Here is a 19211-nt window from a genome sequence, read left to right on the forward strand (position 1 = left end):
CAGGACAACGAGCATTCCTAAAGAACCAGAAGGGAGCTGCATGGACTTTTCTGATCTAGCCTCAGAAGTCACACACATCACTCCTGCTATACTCTTTTTGTTGAAACAGTCACAGGGTATCAAATAATTTGTGACTGTTTTTAAAAACTGCCACAGTGTCTTACAATAATAATAATGTTAAGTAATAACAAATACTGGTACTAGGTGTTTTGGCTGAAAGCCAAAGATAGGGATTATAAGAGAAAGAACAGATGGAGGAAGATAATGAGCTCAGTTATAGACCCATGGGCAGAAAATGACTGTAGGATATCCAGGCAGGGACATCCAGTGAGCAATGAGTGGTATAGATAGGCCTGCAGCTCAGAAAGAGTTATTGGAAATCATTAGATGGCAAAGGATATCCTGTGGGTGACTGAGATTGGCCAAAGAGAGTCGGGAGGATGGAAAAAGGGAAGGCCTAGGACAGAGTCCTATAAAAACACCAACACAGAGGGATAGGCAGAAAGGTTTATGGAAGAGATTAAGAAGAAATAAACAGAAAACCAAGAGGTTGGGTGTCACAGAAGCCATGGGAAAAGAGGATTTCAAAAAAAACTAAAAATGTTGGGGACTATATATGTTCCTTCCAAGAAACTCCAAAACCACAAACCGGACCATATCACTTAACTGTGCAGAACACTTCACAGGTTCTCCATTGCCCTTAGATAAAATCCTAGCTTTATAACATTGCCGACAAAGCTCCCTGAGCTATCCTCTCCACCATTCAGCCTCATCTCTCACCACCAGCCCCTTAGGCTCTCAACAAAAACCAATTAATGTTCACCCAGTTACCCATGCATTTTTTGTTTGTTTGTTTTTGGGGTTTTTTTTAGATTTTATTGGGGAAGAGGAACAGGATTTTATTGGGAAACTGTGTATTTCCAGGACTTTATTGGGGAACAATGTGTTTTTTCCCAGGACCCATCAGCTGCAAGTCAAGTTGTCGTCCTTCCACTCTTAGTTGTGGAGGAAGCAGCTCAGCTCCAAGTCCAGTTGCCGTTGTTCAATCTTAGTTGCAGGGGGCGCAGCCCACCATCCCTTGCAGGAGTAGAACAGGCAACCTTGTGGTTGAGAATATGCGCTCCAACCAACTGAGTCATCCAGCTGCCCAGGAGCTCAGTGGCAGCTCAGCAGCAGCTCTTTGTCTTTATTCTAGTTGTACAGAGAGCAGCTCGCTGGCCCATGTGGGAATCGAACCGGCAACACTGTTGCCCATAGCTCGTGCTCTAACCAAATGAGACACCCATCCACCCCCAGTTACCCATGCATTTTGAAGTCTATGTCTTTGCACACTCTATGCACTTTGCCTCTAGTGTTCTCCACCCTCCACCCTCTCTATACCTGACTAAATCCTATTCATTATACAGAACCTAGGCTCAGTTGGGACACTTCCTATGTATTGTAATAGCCGTCTGTGTACCCACCTAATAGAATACCCATCAGACTGATGTGAAATTACCTACCTACCCAGCTATTTCCCTTACCAGATTGTTCCCCTACCAGAGGACAAGGAGTGTCTTTCATTCATCTTTCATCTCCAATACTTAGTACAATATTGGCCTGACACATGGCAGCTGTCCTGATTATGACTTGTTGACTGAGAAAGATGATAATAGTGAAAGGGACATGAACTTAAAGGAGAAATTTTAGGTTTGGGTTTTGTTTTGGTATGGGAGGGATTTAACCATGTTCACAGAAAGGGAAAATTGAAAGAGATTAAGTTTCCAGAAAACACAGGGAATAGTTGGTGGGATCAGGCACTAGAGATAACAAGAAAGAACTGGGGCAAAAACACCACAGAACCGCCCCCATCACACTGATCCAGCAGAAATAAAGTAAGGTGGGTGTGCTTGTAAGACAGGGTGCAGATCACGAAAACAGAGCTCACGTCTATCTGACAAGTATTGTTTGTCCCTGGAGACTAGTTCAGTACCTGACACAAATGAGCCATTCAGTAAATAGTTATTAGATGAATAAATAATGAGGCCCAAGCAGGGAACTTGCACAAAGTAAAACAGAATGAATGTCTGAGCCTACACTGTCACCCAGGTCTCCTGAGTAGAGGACCCCTATATAGTTCAGCTTGGAGTTGGCGGGAGGAGACAAGGCCCAGCCTTACTGCTGAAGTATGCACCCCCACCATCTCCAGGGACCTCATTAGCAATGTTTAGCTGTGCAGGTGTAAACTCAGGCCCTGGGAGACAGTGCAGGGCGCTTGAGCCACACTGCCTCCGCCCTTTCAGTGGTGCTGGCCCTGGCTGTGTTGCTAAGAGCTTCAGAAGCCAAAAACACTGGAGTCGCAGCTGGAGACCAAGGGCAGCCTCTTTGAGGCTTTCAGTCACTAGCCCCCACCTCCTGAAGCTGTCTACAGGCAGAAGCCCTCGTTATCTCACACCTAGGCACCAGTCCACAGAACCATGAGCCAGGACAGCAAAGTGAAGACGACAGAGTCCAGCCCCTCTGTCCCATCCAAGACCAGGTGAGAGATCCTGGTCTCCCATGTCAGATCTGTCTGCCTCACTGGATGGAGCCTGATTCTTCTTGGTGCCTCCAGTCACAACTTCAACATTAATGATGAATAAATGAAAGATGACTTCCCCTCTTGCCCACAGGAAGTCGCTGCCAGTGCTGGACCCATCTGGGGATTACTACTACTGGTGGCTGAACACAATGCTCTTCCCAGTGATGTATAATCTCATCATCATCGTGTGCAGGTTTGGCAGGGCACTAAGGGAAGGAAGGGCCTTAGCAGTGACAAGAGCTACAGAGGGAGGCACAGAAGAGGGGCGGGGCCGGAGGAGGAGCGGGGCCTAAGTGAGAACCCGGGGCGGAGTGCTCAGTGGCTTGGGAGATCGTCTCACACACAGAGGGTGCCCTTAAGCCAATCCCTTATGTCCCCGCCACGCAGAGCCTGCTTTCCTGACTTACAGCACGGTTACCTGGTGGCCTGGTTTGTGCTGGACTATACGAGTGATCTGCTGTACCTACTGGACGTCATGGTCCGCTTCCACACGGGTCAGTGAGTCCCAGTACTTGCCCTTTGTTCCCAGTTCCTTTTGTAAAGAGAGCCTCTTACTAACAAGAGAGTGACCCCTCCCAGACCGCACCTTACATGCCTCTATTCTTGACAACATCCCTTATGCTCACCCCAGAAACCCTGGGGCAGCGTTATACCCGCCCCCACCCTGTCCCGGTGACTGTCTTCCTGTCCTTTCTTGACCTGCCCACCCTCACCCTGATTGCTGGAGCAGACTGGTGCCCTGAATTAGCCCCGTACTTGACCCCATCCCATGACTGATCCCACCAGTCCTCCCCTCCCTTTCCCAGGATTCTTGGAACAGGGCATCCTGGTGGTGGACAAGGGCAGGATATCGAGTCGCTACGTTCGCACCTGGAGCTTCCTCTTGGACCTGGCTTCGCTGCTGCCCACTGACGTGGCCTACGTGCGTCTCGGCGTGCACACACCCATGCTGAGGCTGAACCGCTTTCTGCGTGCGCCCCGCCTCTTTGAGGCCTTTGATCGCACAGAAACCCGCACAGCTTACCCAAACGCCTTTCGCATCGCCAAGCTGATGCTCTACATTTTTGTGGTCATCCACTGGAACAGTTGCCTCTACTTTGCCCTGTCCCAGTACCTGGGCTTCGGGCGTGACGCCTGGGTGTACCCGGACCCTGCTCAGCCTGGCTTTGAGCGCCTTCGGCGCCAGTATCTCTACAGCTTCTACTTCTCCACGCTGATCCTGACCACCGTAGGCGACACGCCGCTGCCAGCGCGGGAGGAGGAGTACCTCTTCATGGTGGGCGACTTCCTGCTGGCTGTCATGGGTTTCGCCACCATCATGGGTAGCATGAGCTCTGTTATCTACAACATGAACACGGCAGATGCGGCTTTCTACCCCGACCACGCGCTGGTGAAGAAGTACATGAAGCTACAGCACGTCAACCGCTGGCTGGAGCGGCGAGTTATTGACTGGTGAGGATGCTGGGGATCCAGACCAGGACAGGGAGAGCTGTACTGGGGGGAATCTGAGGCTGGTGGCTAGGTTCTTATTGCCTGTGGGTCAGGAAGGCCATCAGGAAGTGGCATTCATTGTGGGGTTCAGTGGGTGGGGCTTGGAAAAGGATGTTGTCCACTAATTGAATCTGTACTTAAGGGGAAGAGTTGGGTGAGAGACTGATAGGGACAGGAACTTAACCACAAGTAAGGATAACCTGGAGACTAGCGGATGGGAACTGCCACTGCCTGGTAGGGCTCAGAAAGCCCTGGAAGGAGTAAGGGAGAAGAGCAATACCCCCCAGGAGATGGCCAACAACAAGATGGTTTACTAGGTCATGGCAGTCTATACTGTGAGCTGAACAAAAGGAAGTGTCACCAACTATAGCAGAGACTTCTAGAGAAGATGAGGCTTGGTGATTGAACTGGATATCAGGGGGATGGTACAAGACATCATTAATTGGTGGATAGGGTAGAACCTGACAGGAGGTAAAGGTTGTCTTATTTATTGTCTGCTGATGGAGGCTTCCTCCCTGGGTGAGGGAGAAAAAGTCAAAGCATATCTGTGACCAGCAAAGGAGACTGTGGACTGAAGATATTCATCAGCCAATTGTCACGTAGTCTCATGACCCCTGTGAGATCTCAGTGTGGTTGGGCTCTTGGCTGAGGCTCAACTGAACCCTGATGGGGAAAGTGGAGGGAGGGATGTAGGACACTGGTGAGGAATTGGTGCTGTCCTTGTCCCCAGGTACCAGCACCTGCGGATCAACAAGAAGATGACCAATGAGGTAGCCATCTTACAGCACCTGCCCGAGAGGCTGCGGGCAGAAGTTGCTGTGTCTGTACACCTGTCTACTCTGAGCCGGGTGCAGATCTTCCAGAACTGTGAAGCCAGCCTGCTGGAAGAGCTGGTGCTGAAGCTGCAACCTCAGACTTACTCACCAGGTGAATATGTCTGCCGCAAGGGCGACATTGGCCGAGAGATGTACATCATTCGCGAGGGTCAGCTGGCCGTGGTGGCAGATGATGGCGTCACACAGTATGCTGTGCTTGGTGCAGGGCTCTACTTCGGGGAGATCAGCATCATCAACATCAAAGGTGGGCATCCCAACATTTGTTCTGGGGACAGGGCTGGGGGAGGGGTATGGGGACAGCAGAACCCAGTACTGATGAGACCAGATGGTACTTCAGGGCCTACAGAGTAAGGACACTGGCCCTTGCCTGAGTCACAAGAGGGCTCAGGAGAGAAGAAGATCATAGAGGGTCTGTTCCCTGAGAAGAAGCTGAGCCAAGGTCAATGAACAGGGTGAGTGTTTGGAAGAGAGAATAGACCTGCTCTATGGGTATCGACCTGAGGCACCAACATTCCAGGGCAAAGTGGCAGAAATAGTAATAGTATTTATTGTATGCTTACTACATGCCCTGTTCAAAGTGCCTTACATGTACCAACTCAAATTCTCTCAGCAGCTCTATAAGGTAGGTACTATTATCTGCATGTTAAAGGTAAGGAAATTAGAGCATAGAGAGGTTTAGGAACTTGTCCAAAGTCAAACGGGCAATAAGTACACACACTTGGGGACAGTACAAGGAACAACTTTCTCACAGTAAATGGAAAGGAAGGAATTCCCATTTACTGAACATCAACTCCAGTTGGAGCCAGGTACTGTACTGTACAGGCTCATGTATTGCTCTTAGCGCCTGTGCAGTCGGAGTTGTTATGCCTAATCACAGGTAAAGACACTGAGGCCACGGGAGATGGGAAAGCCTGGAAAGGGGGTGAGCCCTCTGTCACTGACTGAGGCTAGATGCGCTCTCAGCCTGGGGATCCTACTCTTCAGCTGCCCTAAAGGCCTCACGTCTGTCCTCCACGGCCCCCTCAAGTTCCATATCCTCTATGCAGTTTGCTGCTGTCTACCTGACTTTGGACAAGGCATTTCCTTTTTTTGCACTTCAGTTTCCCTACCTCTCCAATAAGGATGATATTAAGAACCCAAAAAGTTATTTGTGAGGTCTAAATGAGCTATGTGAGTGAGGCACCCAGAGCAGCGCCTGGCATATAGCATGTTTTCAACAAACGGTAGCTCTCTTGCCCCTTCTAAGGTCCTTCTAGCTCTGAGACTGTACAAAATTTGGCCTAATCTACCTTCCCACCCACCCATCCCCCACCAATGCTTTCCTAAAAATGGTATGACCTGCTCAGAATATTTCCCTAGTTTCCCTCCACCCTCAGCGTAAGGTCTGAACTCCTTACCATGGCTTAGGAGATCTGGCGTACCTGGCTGTCCCCTCCTCTTTCCATTGTCCTCACACCCTGCATTTCAGCCACTCTGGACTGCTTCCTGCTTTCTGTACCCACCTACCTCTTTCCTACCTCCATCCCTCTGCTCACGCTCCTCCGTCTTCCTAGCTGCCCTCCCCCCTTTCCTTCTTCCCCAAGTTACCTCCCACTCAGTCAGGCATCACTTCTTTCAGGCTTCCCTAAATTCTCTGCCTTACAGTTATGGGCTCTTTGCCTGTCTTCCCACATTACCAAATGCATACATCTGCACTGCACCAGCTATATTGATATGTAACTATCCGATTAAATGTCTGTCTCCTCTAGGGTGTGATTTGTTGGAGGCAGGTCATTGATACCCACCCAGCACAGGGCGTAATCCCCAGTACATTACAGAATGAAAGCATTACTGAGGCAGAAAGAGAGGTACAGAAGTACAAATATGGAGGGTGGGGGTCTTGGTTCGGAGTGAAATGCTCCCTCACACCCACTCTAATTAACTCTCCTTCCATCTGTGGCCCATGAACCACAGGGAACATGTCTGGGAACCGCCGCACAGCCAACATCAAGAGTCTTGGTTATTCGGACCTGTTTTGCCTGAGCAAGGAGGACCTGCGGGAAGTGCTGAGCGAGTATCCACAGGCCCAGGCTGTCATGGAGGAAAAGGGCCGTGAGATCCTGCTCAAAATGAACAAGTTGGACGTAAACGCTGAGGCAGCTGAGATCGCCCTACAGGAGGCCACGGAATCCCGGCTGCGAGGCCTGGACCAGCAACTGGATGATCTCCAGACCAAGTTTGCTCGCCTCCTGGCTGAGCTGGAGTCCAGCGCACTCAAGATTGCTTATCGTATTGAACGGCTGGAGTGGCAGACTCGAGAGTGGCCAATGCCTGAGGAAACAGCCGAAGCCGATGATGAGGGCGAGCCTGGGGAGGGAACTTCCAAGGGTGGAGAGGACATGCCTGGCCAAAAAGGAACCCCAGGCCCAGAGTGACCCCATCCCTAACCTTAGGCCCCCACCTCCAAGTGAATTCAGGGTTGTAGGAAAGTCTGCCTGCAGAAACTCTGCCATCGTATCTGTTAGGTTACAGAGATGGGAGTGAATGGGTCTGCAGATGCCCACCTGGCGATGTAGACGTACGGCACAAGTTCATCCCCGACTTACCAGCACACACACACAGTTGCACATACACACACCAGCACCAAGACTGCATTCCATATAAAGTGCTCTGGAGTTCCCATTCTCAGAGCGCACATGCTTTCTCACATAGATATGTCTTATGCCCACGTGATATGTACACATTCAATCATGAATCTCATAAACAGACACATACTAAGAGTCATACACCAATAAACACACAGATACCCTCCACAGGTGTGCACACACTTGTGAACACATAAAAGCATACCCACAGCCCTCTTGTTCCGAAATATCCTTTTAATGCCACCCATATGTGGTCACAAGTGTACCATGCAAGTTGCACTTCAATAAAATATTTGCCTCCTCACTAAGCATTTATGGGGCTGACAGGAAAAGGCTATTGGTTTAACAATGGGCCAGGGTGACTTCTCTCTAAATTCTGAGTGATAGCGATAAAGGGCATGGTCTCTGTAGTAGCTGGTGTGTTGGATTCAAAGGGGGCTGAAGTAGCTGGTGAATTGAGAACCAGTACTGAACTAGGCAAGCAAGCTTATGCATCACACTGCTGTGAGAGTGTGCATGTGTTCGTAGGTATACTCACATACTTGTACACACACTGATCACTGCATCTCATGGCAGTGTGTACATCCTCAACCTTGTGAGCTCTGCGAAGTTTGATCTAGCTTAGTGAGCCAGAGTAGATAGCTCTGCTCCTTTTTCCTTCCCCTCGCCTAGCCTGGAACCTGGGGCCAGGGCTACCCTGCATTCAGGACTCATTTCAAGGGGAGACTAGTTCCCAGAACCACTCACCTGGCCCTGTACTCCCATGCCAGTTGTTGGAGCTGGCCTTGATACTTATATTATCTAGCCCTCATTTTATATACAGTATTCCAAAATATAGGGTGGTGGAGAGAGACTAGGTGGAGTGGAATATCATGGCTGGGGACAACTGGAGATAAGTGTTTTGGGGATTCTAACATACTTGGAAGGAGGTCTGCAGTTTTGGGGCTGGGAAGGTGTTGTGGGGTCTGTGGGAAGGAATCTGATGTCATCTCTAAATCAGATTCACCTTGGTACCTAGTCACAGCTTTACCTCCTCCAGGGCCCAGCCAGGCTTTGTGTGTGAGTTGTGCCATGTGGTATTTTTAAATGTACCTGGAATTTAATTATCAATATGATGGAGTGATGACACAGAGAGGTCAATGCCATTGAAAGAACTTATTACTTACAATCCCCAAGAGGAGAGGGGAGGGCACACTGTACCATGCAGGACCACATGGGGAGGAACCAGAATGGATTAAAAGATAAAAACAAAAAACAAACAAATGAAAAACAGAGGGGAAATCATGGGTAAAAAGCCTTTATTACTATAGCGGTGGGAAGTTTTTAGGTGGGGATGTCTCCTACTAGGCAGGAAGTGAAACACAGATTTCGGAGCTTGGGGAGGGTTCATAATATGATTTCTAAGCACCCGTAAAAGCTGGACCACAGGGAGATGTTTGGTCATTAGTTTGGCACATAATTTCAAGATTCCAAATCATCAATTACAGAATAACAAGAATGGTTATTACAAGTGGTACAAGAGAATGTAAAGTATAGTCCTCAGTGCTGGAAGGGCTGCATGTGTGGGGAGCATGTGCTGATGTGTGGTCATGGACACAGTCCCCCAGAGCTGTTGGTGACCAACCTTTTGGGTATGGTGGGTACAGGTGACATAGGTGCACTCAGATATGAAGGACTTGGAACAACACTTTCACAAATAGTCATAGGAGCTGAGGCTGTGGCTGAGGTCAAGGTGTCAGAAGAGACTATGAGGGACATTGCACATTAAATTATGTTAAATATGTGGTTATTTTGTGATATCTTCCTCACAAAATATGAGATCCATAGAGCTGACACTCGGTCTGTCTTGTTTATCTATGGACCCTCAGGGTCAAAATTGTACCTGGCTCATAGTAAGTACCCAAATAAGCATTTGGCAAGCAAAGAGATGAGAGTTGAAGTAGACAGAGGCCTGATGTCGGAGGAAGATGTGTGTTAACTTCTCAAGAGATTTCCCTACCATCTCTGCCCTCAAATCATGTTGAGCTAGAATGCGTGGGTATTTTATGAAGGCCCTTTTGGTCGTACCTGATGGATTTAGGGCTGAGAATAAGCTTTTCATTGACATACTACAATGTGCACACCTGTCCCAAGTGAAATGAAGGCTTTTTTAGAACACATAGCTCTGCCACCCCATAGAATCCTGGTCTACAGCACAAAGAGTGTGATAACTGGCCACCTTCCCTATCCTGGATGCAGAAACAAAACTTTCCTGTGGCCAGGTGAACATTTTGCTTTGCTTCTGCTTTTCTGGGATAATATCAAATTCCTCATGGTGGAGCCACTACACCAGATGATACCTTGAACATCAGTAATTCCATGCTGGGGTCCTCTAGTTGTGGAGTGATTTCCATCACTATGTGGAAGACAATGTTTTGACAATTTAAAATTAAGCTGGGTAGAGCTAGGTCAGGATGGGAAGAAGGGAATCCAAATTTTAAGTTCCTGACATAGCCAAAAAAAAAAGAAAAACAATAATGTTGTAGTCCAAAGAATATCAGTTACTGTGTATCAAGCACTGAGCTAAATTCTTATACGAGTACATGTGGCAGAAAACTTTGCTAAGATATTGGTTTGGATACATTTTATCCCTCCTCCCATTATAGGAAAGCACCTAAAGCTTTGTATCCCATGGACTTAAAGCTTCTTGAATTGCAGCATCAAAAATAGAAAGTTTCAGAAACTCTGCCCTAGCTTTTGTTTGTGAAAAGCAGGACTTCTAACTTTTCACAAACAACTGTGCTTGATTATCTGTGAGGGCTTAGAGTTAAAGAAGCAGGACCTTCTGAACCCAAGGAGAGATTTCCCAAGACTAAGAAAAGGAATGGGATTCTTGAACATTATATTCGTTTTCTTTTGCTGCTGTAACATCCTAGCACAAATTTAGCAGTTTACAATATCATGCATTTATTATCTCTCAGTTCTGTGAGTCAAAAATCCAGGCACAGTATGGCTCAACTGAGTCCTCTGTTCACAGACTCCCAAGGCCAAAATCAAAGTGTCAGCTGGGCTGGGCTCTTTTCTAAAGGCTCTGGCAAAGAATCTGCTTCCAAGATTAGTCAAGTCGTTGGAAGAATTGAATTCCTTTTGGTTGTAGGACTGAGGTCTTTTATTTCTTTGATACATGGCCCCTTCATCTTCAAGACAACATAAGTGTGTTAAATATTTCTCATTCTCCAAATCTCTTACTTCTCCTTCTATTACAAGGCTGAGAAAGGTCTTGTTTTTTAGGACTCGTGTGATTAGGTCCACCCAGATAATCCAGGATAATCTCCTGATTTTTAAGGTCAGCTGGTTATTAACCTTAATTACATCTGCAAAGTTCCTTTTGCTGTTACCACAGGAACAACACCAGAGGGCAAAGGTAATGGGAGCCCAAATTCTACCTTTCACAAGGTTTCTGGGGAGGAAAGCAACGTGGACCCCACTTTCACAGGGATCACAGAATAGGGAACATTAAGAATGGAGTCTTGGAAACTGGAGGAAGATCTCCTAGTTAGCACTGGGGCCTCAGACAGCGCCCCCTAGGGGGAGAGCCTTTTAAAATAAGATGCATACCAACATAACCAGCATGGTCTGAAGGCCAGGACCGTCCCCACCTCCAAATATTGTGTCCAATATAAAATCCCCAGAGACTATGCAAGACACTAAGTTGGGGGGGAAAGAGACTGGAAAGAAAACCACAAAACACAAATGACAGAATCAAGGAAATGTCTAATTTTTAACACACTGTTATGGAATCATTCATTGAATAACTGCTACACATATATTATCTCATTTAGTTCTTAGAACAATATTAGGAAGTTTAAATTGTTATTATGCTCATTTTTCCAGGTCAGAAAACTGAAGCCCATAGAGCAACTAAAACTATTAGATACTATATATTATTGTAAAGCATTTTATCCTAGATCCTGGACTAAGTGTACTGTCTTAATTAATCCTTACAACTATATGAAAAAGAGGTTAGTATTACCCCCATTTTGAAATAAGGAAACTAAGCCTTTGGGAGATTAGATAACTTGCCCAATATCACAAGAATCCTAAGTCACATGGAATGAAACCTTACTGTTTCTTTTAGAGAGATAAAGGAAGAGGCTACCGCAATTTAAGCTGAGGCCAGGCAAGCTGCCTTCCTTTCTTGAGCATGACTGTTGCAGACAGTAACAGTGGTAACCAGGGAGAAGGAGCCAGTCATACAGAACAAAGACTGGGAATCACCAGCAAGCCTGCCTAATGTGCTGAAGTGTGATCTCAGGGCTGCAGCCAAAGACAAGGGACTACCCACTGCTTTAGAGAAGAACTGCCAATTCCAGCTCTCCTGTCTGCTTACAAGCAGCTGTGGGAGGAGGGCAGGAGTTTTGGAGTCACTGCTAGATGCTTACAGGGGTGTCAAGAACTGTCCAAGGGCCCTCCTACTGAGAGCCCAGCTGCTTCTGGCTTAGCTCTTCTCCCTCCCACAGGACCTAGAGCCTCATCCACTTCCCTCCTTGGGTCACTAACCTCAGGACGCCTCAGCTTGGCTAAGAATTGGGATATATACTCCTCCTCAGTGTTCCCAGTTAGCTACTCCCTACAGAAGCTTCTTTGGCCCTTCCCACTTTATCCTTTTTTTTTTTTTTTTTACCTGAGGATTTGGCTCCCAGCCCCCAAAGACATATGGAAATAAAGCATCAAGCTTGGAGGAAATCAGATTCATAGGGAGAGGAGCCATTCAACCAAAGGAGGTATCTGGTGCAAACACTAGGAGCAGGAGCAGAAGGCAGGGTGGGTGGATTCTAGTTTAGGGCTGAAGCTACGGTTTGGCTTGAGGCTTGGATCAGTGATGGATGGTTAATCGTGGTTAGAACTGTGATCAGAATCATGGCCTAAGTCAGGGCAAGTATTAGGCCGACCTTAAAGCACAACAGATGGAAAAGAGCTTAGAGCCAATCAGGTGCTTGGAGCCAATTAGCGTCAGCTTTTAGTTCTGTAACATCACTCACTAGCTGGGGGATTCTCAGCCCTCTACAAAATCTTTCAGGGTTTTTGAAAAACAAACACTTGGAGAATTAAATGTAAACAAGATAATGAATATAAACTGCCTATAAGCGCCTGGCGGATAGCAACTGCTTAATAATGAATAGTAGCTATGACCATTATTCCTATCCCTCTAGCAGCAGTTGTGCCTTTGAGGGGCCCTGGGGCACAGGTTGTCTGGCCCTGCTTAACCCTGAGCCTCTGGGCTGTGCTGGCAATGCCAGACCTGGCCAGCAGAGGGCACAGAAGTTTCTTTCTCCCCTCCTTCCTGCTCCGTACCAGGCTTCAGGATTGCATTGCTTTGTAAAGTTGGGAGAATTACCCAGGGAAAAATGGAAACTTAGGGACAGAATTGTGGTCTCGACTGGTTTGTGAAAACCCTTGTTCAGATTGTTAAAGACTAAAATGCACCAGTGGTGGTGCTGAGAGACGTTACAGAGGAAGCCATGCCAAATCAGAGCCTGAGGCAGCCCTGTTGGGGGCAGCACCATCTACTGGCTGGGAGCATTCAGGACTGCCCTCCACACAGCCTGAAAAATCCTTGCACTTTTCCCACAGAAGGCATGGGTCCTCTATGTGTCTGGCACTGCCTTTCCAATGTCAGTGCCTTGGCCTGTTGCCCTCAGCATTGCAGTTGACCAACAGGTCCCATAATGCCCCAGAGGCTAATGACATGGATGTGTTCACTGAAGCCCTCTCTCTGGGTGACTTCCTGAGAGAGTTTTCCTGTGACTTTTTCAGCCCTCAGCCCTGATGGGAAGATCCAGGCCCCCCTTGAGTCACCTGTGAGAGCCTATGTCTGAAGCCAAGCGTAACCATCCAGTAAGAGCCAGCCCCTAGGGGTGTGCCTTCACTCTCCCCAGCACAAGCCCCAGGCTCTGGAAGGCCTGTCCTGTCACCTGGTTTTTATCTCTGCCCAACATTTCCTGCCTGCTCTGGTTCCAGCCCATCTGTCTTCTCAGCCCGCTCCTTCTTTATTTATTCCAAGAGAAGGGCCTCCTACATGGGCAGGAGCTCAGCACATAAGCATATCTGCATATCATAGAAATGCAGAGAAAAGAAGGCCTTGAAAGATGTCAGGAGAAAGCAGCCTAATCAGCCACAGAGGGAGGGACTGAACCAATGGGGGAGTGGACACCCCAAGGACTAAACTGTGACTGGTTTCTCTCCTACACTTCATCCCACCTGCCAGGAGCACCCAAGGCCAAGCCTATTCTGACATTCACCCCTCTGTGTGTGTTATTACTGGGTTTCCTGAGTAAAGGGCTGATATTTTGTGGGCCTGCGAGCTACCTAGAATAAGCAATACCTTGTAAGGCAGGTTATCTGGCTGTGCATTAGGAGCTATATTCTCATCACTTTAGATGTTTCTGCTCAACATTTACTGAAGTATTGTTTAACTATTCCCCTTATCTCCATTGTGATATAGAATGTTGAAAAAGGACCTGCCCACTCTGGGGCCAGTAGGGGCAGTAGCTGGGTGATTGAGACTTCCCCAAGAGAATATAAATTGTTCTAGCTACAAGAGTCAAGGTAAGTGGGCCAGCACCCCGCTCCAAAACACAAAGAGAGAGAGAGAGAGGGAGGGAGAGAGAGACAGAGAGCGAGAGAGAGAGAGAGAGAGAACAAAAAACAAAAAAACTGACAACCTTGGAAGGTCAAAGCTTGAGTCAGAAAGGCGGCTTCCTTCAGAACTGAGCCTGGTTCTGCTTCAAGACACCTTGCTTCCTTGACCTCCGAGGTGTCTGATTTGTTCTGGGACAAGGGTCTAGGTCTCTTTCCTCTGGCTACCCATACTGACTTTCCAGTTGCCTCCTTGTTCTGATCTAAAGGGCCATTTCCTGAGTAATCCCATTTTCTGAATGCTGACTTAATCCCAGGCATGATGGAATTTCCTGATTTGGGAAATGAGCTTCAACACTCTTAGCCCTGCATTTTCACCCCCTCCTCTACTCATGGTATGGACCCCTCTTCCACTGTAGTGATTACTTAGGTTTTTTTCTCTTTACAAACCATCTTCGTGAGATAATATATTTCCACCATCTCCTGGCCTTCACCTCCCATCGCCCACCTGCATTTAGAGGGCAGATTATGAGTGAGGTACAAGGGTGGTGAAAATATGGAATGCACCATTAAACCACAAGCAACTCAAGTTTCCTTGAGCATAAAGAAAAAATAGAAAATAAGTAATGTGAGTAGTATGGAGAGCAGTTTGAGAGACTGTAGGAGAAATGGACAGGAGCAGACCCTTGGAACATAAACAGTAAAAAGGCAAATACAAAACATGTAATTGTAAGAATTACCATCGTGATAGGTACAGTGTTACAGAAGTACACAGGAGAGGCACCTACCCCACACCTGTGGGGTTCAGGAAAGCTTTCAGAGGAGTTTGCCGTCTAAAACTCGTTTTCCAACATTAGCAAACTCATATCCCCAACTTTTTCAAATACTTTCCCAACTCCTGTGTTAACTAAAAGCAGCAATCCAGAAGGATGATGCAAAAAGGGGTGGTTTCTCATCCCCTCACAAACCATGTATGTAGATTTGGGGTCCTCTGCACTTATGGATGCCGCTTCTCCACTCCCAATAGACCCCTGCTCCTTGACATTCAGATGTCCACTGAGCAACCCTCTTCCCTTTCTCACTGCTGACAAATCCTACCCTTCCAGAACCTACTTACTACTCACTTTAGACTTTGTCACCTACCTCATAGTTCTGCCTTCTCCATGTTCCATCTGAGATTTCATGGCCCATTATTTTATCCTTGTCCCTTTGGTTTTCCATCCCACCCACCTGGTAAAATCTTAACTTTGGATGAATTGAGCCACCAACATTCTCCATGCTTGCATCCAACCATCTCTGCTGGAGAAACTGACACCACTAGATATTCTTGGTTATTAACTCTTCGGTGGGTCCTCAGTGGTTTCCTAATTATGTTACAACATTCCTCTGGTCTGCATTTTCCCTTTCCCATTATACATAATTTTCTCAAACCATCTTGACTCCTAAAATGTCAACCCTATCCATTCACACACACACACACACACACACACACACACACACACACACACACCACTCAGTATAATCAGATATCCAACTTCATAGAGAAAATAGAAAGTATCAGACAGCAGCAGCTCTCCCCTCCAAATCTACACACCTACTTTCTTAATTAAGATACAGATCAAGTTGCTATGACAAGAGAGAGAAAAAAATTGTATGGCCTTAAAATTGTAGTTTCTTTCTTTTTCATACTGGAGAACCAAGGGTGGTAAAATGGATTGAGACTATTGGAGACCCAGGTTCCTTCCATCTTGTCACTCTGCCATCCTTAGTGTGTTACCCTCACTGCGTGACTAAAGGTAGCTTACCGCCACATCCACATTCAACCTGTAGGAAAGGGCAATAAGGAAGACAGAAGCCATTTCTCCTCTCTAAGAGCTTGACCTGAAAGCTGCATTTATCACTTCTACCCACAATCACTGTCGAGAACATAGTCATAAAGTCACACTTAGCTGCAAAAATAATCTAGGAGATATAGTTGTTACCAAGTTGGCCATGATTTATTTTCATCTATAATTATTCTCTTCTATTAACTTCTTCTTACAATTGAATCGCCACTCCTATCAAAATCTAGAACCCTGCACATGTGCTCTGGGTTCCATACCTCCCTGCCTTCTCAGGAATTTTGCATTAGTGATTAACTTCTCTTACAACCTCACCACAATGGCACTTTTTCCAAGGTTACCAAGGGTCTCCAGGTCACCGAATTCAGAGAGCATTTCTGTTCTTGCTGTCTTGGTCCATTTGAATCAGTTCAGCACTTTTTTGCTTTTATGATGCCTTGCTCTCCTTGTTTTCCTCCCACCCCTCTGTCTGCTCCTCTTGGTCTCTTTTGCAGGCTGGTCTTTCTATATCCAACCTTTAAATAATGCTTTTTTCCAGACTTCTGAGCTGGTTCCTCATTTATCTTATTCAGCACACTCTCATTAATGCTATGGTTTACATTACTTCCTCTGCAACCTATATATTCAGCTTCCTACTGGCATTCTTACTTAGATGTCTAATAGGCATCTGAAACTCAACGTGTCCAAAATGGAACAGATTTGCTGCTTGGAGTTGCTGTTTGATAGTAACTATTTTGATAGTTACTATTTTCTCTATGAAGTGGGAGGCTGACTTACTTATTGTGAGTGAAGGGTGGGGAGTGTGTGTGTGTGTGTGTGTGTGTGTGTGTGTATGTGTGTGTGTGGTGAAATTAGACAGTTTGTGAGTCAAGAAAATTTGAAAAAAATATTTATAAAATGAGAGAAAGAAAGTGATCAGAGACTTTTAGTAAAATTTACTCATTCTGGGAAGCAGCACAGTATGAGCATCTGAATTCTGACTTCCAAAATCCCTAGCTTTAAACTATGGCTCTTTTACATAGTGGCTTTGTGGCTTTGGGCAAGTTACTAAAACTCTCTGAACCAGTTTTGGGTGTTTTGTTTTTCTGTCTAAAATAGTCATCAATACTATTGGACCTAGATTTGTAGTTATTGGTGAGGATATGCTTGGAATATAGTAGTTGATCATCAAACCATTCCTATCCTAAGTTACCAGAAACCTTACTCATTTTAATTTCATCTGCTCCCCCACCTTCCACATGCAAATGGCCTCTAAATTCTGTCCCTCTTCCTCCTAAATAGCTCTTGAATTCATCTTCTCTACTAACTCCACGACTTTAGATCAGGCCACTGTCATCTCTCACCTGATTACTACCATAGACTCCCAATTGATCCCACCCCTTAAATTGTTCTCCTCACCAGCTGCCACTGCAATCTCTCCAAATCTTTCTAAATTTTAACAAATTTCCAATGCCCCCATTTCTTCCTTGCATGGCTTGTAAGGGCGTGCATTTGCTACTTTCTAAAATGAGAAATGTGTTATTTTCTATTCTTGCTGTAACAAATTATCATGAATTTGGTAGCTTAAAGCATAAATTTATTAGTTCACGGACATGTAGTTCAGAAATCTGGTATAGGATGGCTGGGTTCTTTGCTCAGGGTATCACAGACTGAAGTAAAAGTGTCAGCCAGCCTAAATTCCTTCCTGGAACCTCTGGGGGAAAATCTGCTTCCCAGCTCATTCTTGTCATTAGCAGAATCCAGTTTCTTGTGGTTGTAGCACTGAAGTCCCTATTTTCTTGCTGGATGTCAGCCAGAGAGTGTCTCAGCTAGAGACCATTCTCCGGTACTTACTTACTCTGTGTCCTTCTCCATCGTCTAGCAAGCCACAGTCACCCTTATTCTTTGCCATGTGGCCCCAGCCATCTTCAAGCCAGCAAGAGTATTGAATCTCATTTTTCAAATTTCTCGAAGTTCCTCTTCTGCTTCCAACCAGGAAAAACCATTGGCTTTTAAAGGATTCATGTGATTTGGTTAAGACTAGGTGGATAACCTCTCTATCTTGAGGTCAACTGATTAGTAACATTAATGACATCTGCAAAATTCCTTTTGCCATATGACATAACCATGGGAGTAGTATCTCCTCGTATTCACAGTATCTCCTCATATTCACACCCACACTCAGGGAAGATTATACAAGAGTGAGATTATAGAAGATTATACAAGAGTCATTGGGGGTCATCTTATAATTCTGCCTACCATCGGAGGGAAGCCAGGAAAAACACCCCTGAGAAATGCTGGGACCTTGAACTGAGATCAGAAGGATGAGTGAGAATTAACTAGATAAGGAAGGAAAGCCTCTAGAGAACATGTGCAAAAGACATGTAACTGGAGGACACATATCAAAAAAAAAAAAGACTATAGGAAGACCAGTGTGTCTACAGCAGAGAGAACAGGAAGCACAGTGACTTGGAATAAGGTGGTTAGGGAGGTTAGGAGGAGCCAAGCCATGCAGGCTTCAAAAACTCTCTTAAAATGTTTCTCTGTCCCAAAAGCAGAGGTCAGAGAGTGGCATGATCAGATTTGTATCTTGATCATATCCTTTTGGCTATAAAATGGAGGTTGGATATAAGGAGGCATCAGTAAAATGAGGTAGACCACTCAGGAAGCTTAGAAAGCAGTGCAAAAAACAGTGAGGTGATGTCAGTGGAGACACAGCAGACGGATTCAAGGAACACTCAGTAGCTAAAACCAACAGGGCTTCATGATTGATTAAATATGGGAGTGAGGCAGTCGTGTTCCCAGGAAGTGGACTCTAAGACAGAGATTACTGTGGAGGATGTTTACTAAGGAGTGCTCTTCAAGTCAACACCTGTGGGAAAGAGAGGGTGAAAGGAGGATTGGACAAAGGGAGAAACTGAGCAGTAGTTCAGTCTCAACAAAGGCCTCAGTCAACTCCAGAAGGAGCTGTGAAGAGCTTTCAGAGTTGCTCTCTGCTGGGGTGAGGGGACTGAACTTTTATACCTCTCTACTCATCAGTCATTGGTTGCAGGATGCCCCAGAAAGGGAACATGACTTTGGATGAGTCGACTTTCTTCCGTTCAGGCAACTCCTGACAGGGCTGACAGTTGAGCACTGCCTTCCAACAGCCTTCTCAGCAACTGGAGAATAAATTGTTCACTTCTGAAGAGGAGTCTGGGCTTTTCCTCACAGCCTCCACCACAGCGATGAAGAAGCATAAGACAGTAAGGCATCCAGGATG

At 46.3% G+C, this 19211-nt stretch overlaps 1 protein-coding gene across 1 annotated transcript; it reads left to right on the forward strand.

Annotated features, from left to right (window-relative positions):
• Positions 1 to 2847: 2847 nt before the first annotated feature.
• On the forward strand, positions 2848 to 7752 carry CNGA4 (cyclic nucleotide gated channel subunit alpha 4). The gene is made up of 4 exons (XM_019755830.3): positions 2848 to 3054; positions 3367 to 4012; positions 4782 to 5131; positions 6841 to 7752. The coding sequence occupies exons 1-4, from the start codon at positions 2931 to 2933 to the stop codon at positions 7299 to 7301; spliced, it is 1581 nt and encodes a 526-aa protein (XP_019611389.3). The 5' UTR covers positions 2848 to 2930; the 3' UTR covers positions 7302 to 7752.
• Positions 7753 to 19211: the final 11459 nt, after the last annotated feature.

The sequence above is a fragment of the Rhinolophus sinicus genome, chromosome 14 (assembly GCF_057876585.1).
Source record: "Rhinolophus sinicus isolate RSI-liver-muscle chromosome 14, RSI-T2T, whole genome shotgun sequence".
NCBI classification, from domain to species: Eukaryota; Metazoa; Chordata; class Mammalia; order Chiroptera; family Rhinolophidae; genus Rhinolophus; species Rhinolophus sinicus.

What these genes read in the sequence shown, in the direction of transcription:
- CNGA4 (XM_019755830.3), top strand. Translation starts at nt 2,931, where the DNA reads ATGTCCCCGCCACGCAGAGCCTGCTTTCCTGACTTACAGCACGGTTAC. An exon ending in CATGGTCCGCTTCCACACGG is followed by an intron (nt 3,055 to 3,366) that starts GTCAGTGAGTCC and finishes TCCCTTTCCCAG; the next exon opens with GATTCTTGGAACAGGGCATC. An exon ending in CAGCATCATCAACATCAAAG is followed by an intron (nt 5,132 to 6,840) that starts GTGGGCATCCCA and finishes CATGAACCACAG; the next exon opens with GGAACATGTCTGGGAACCGC.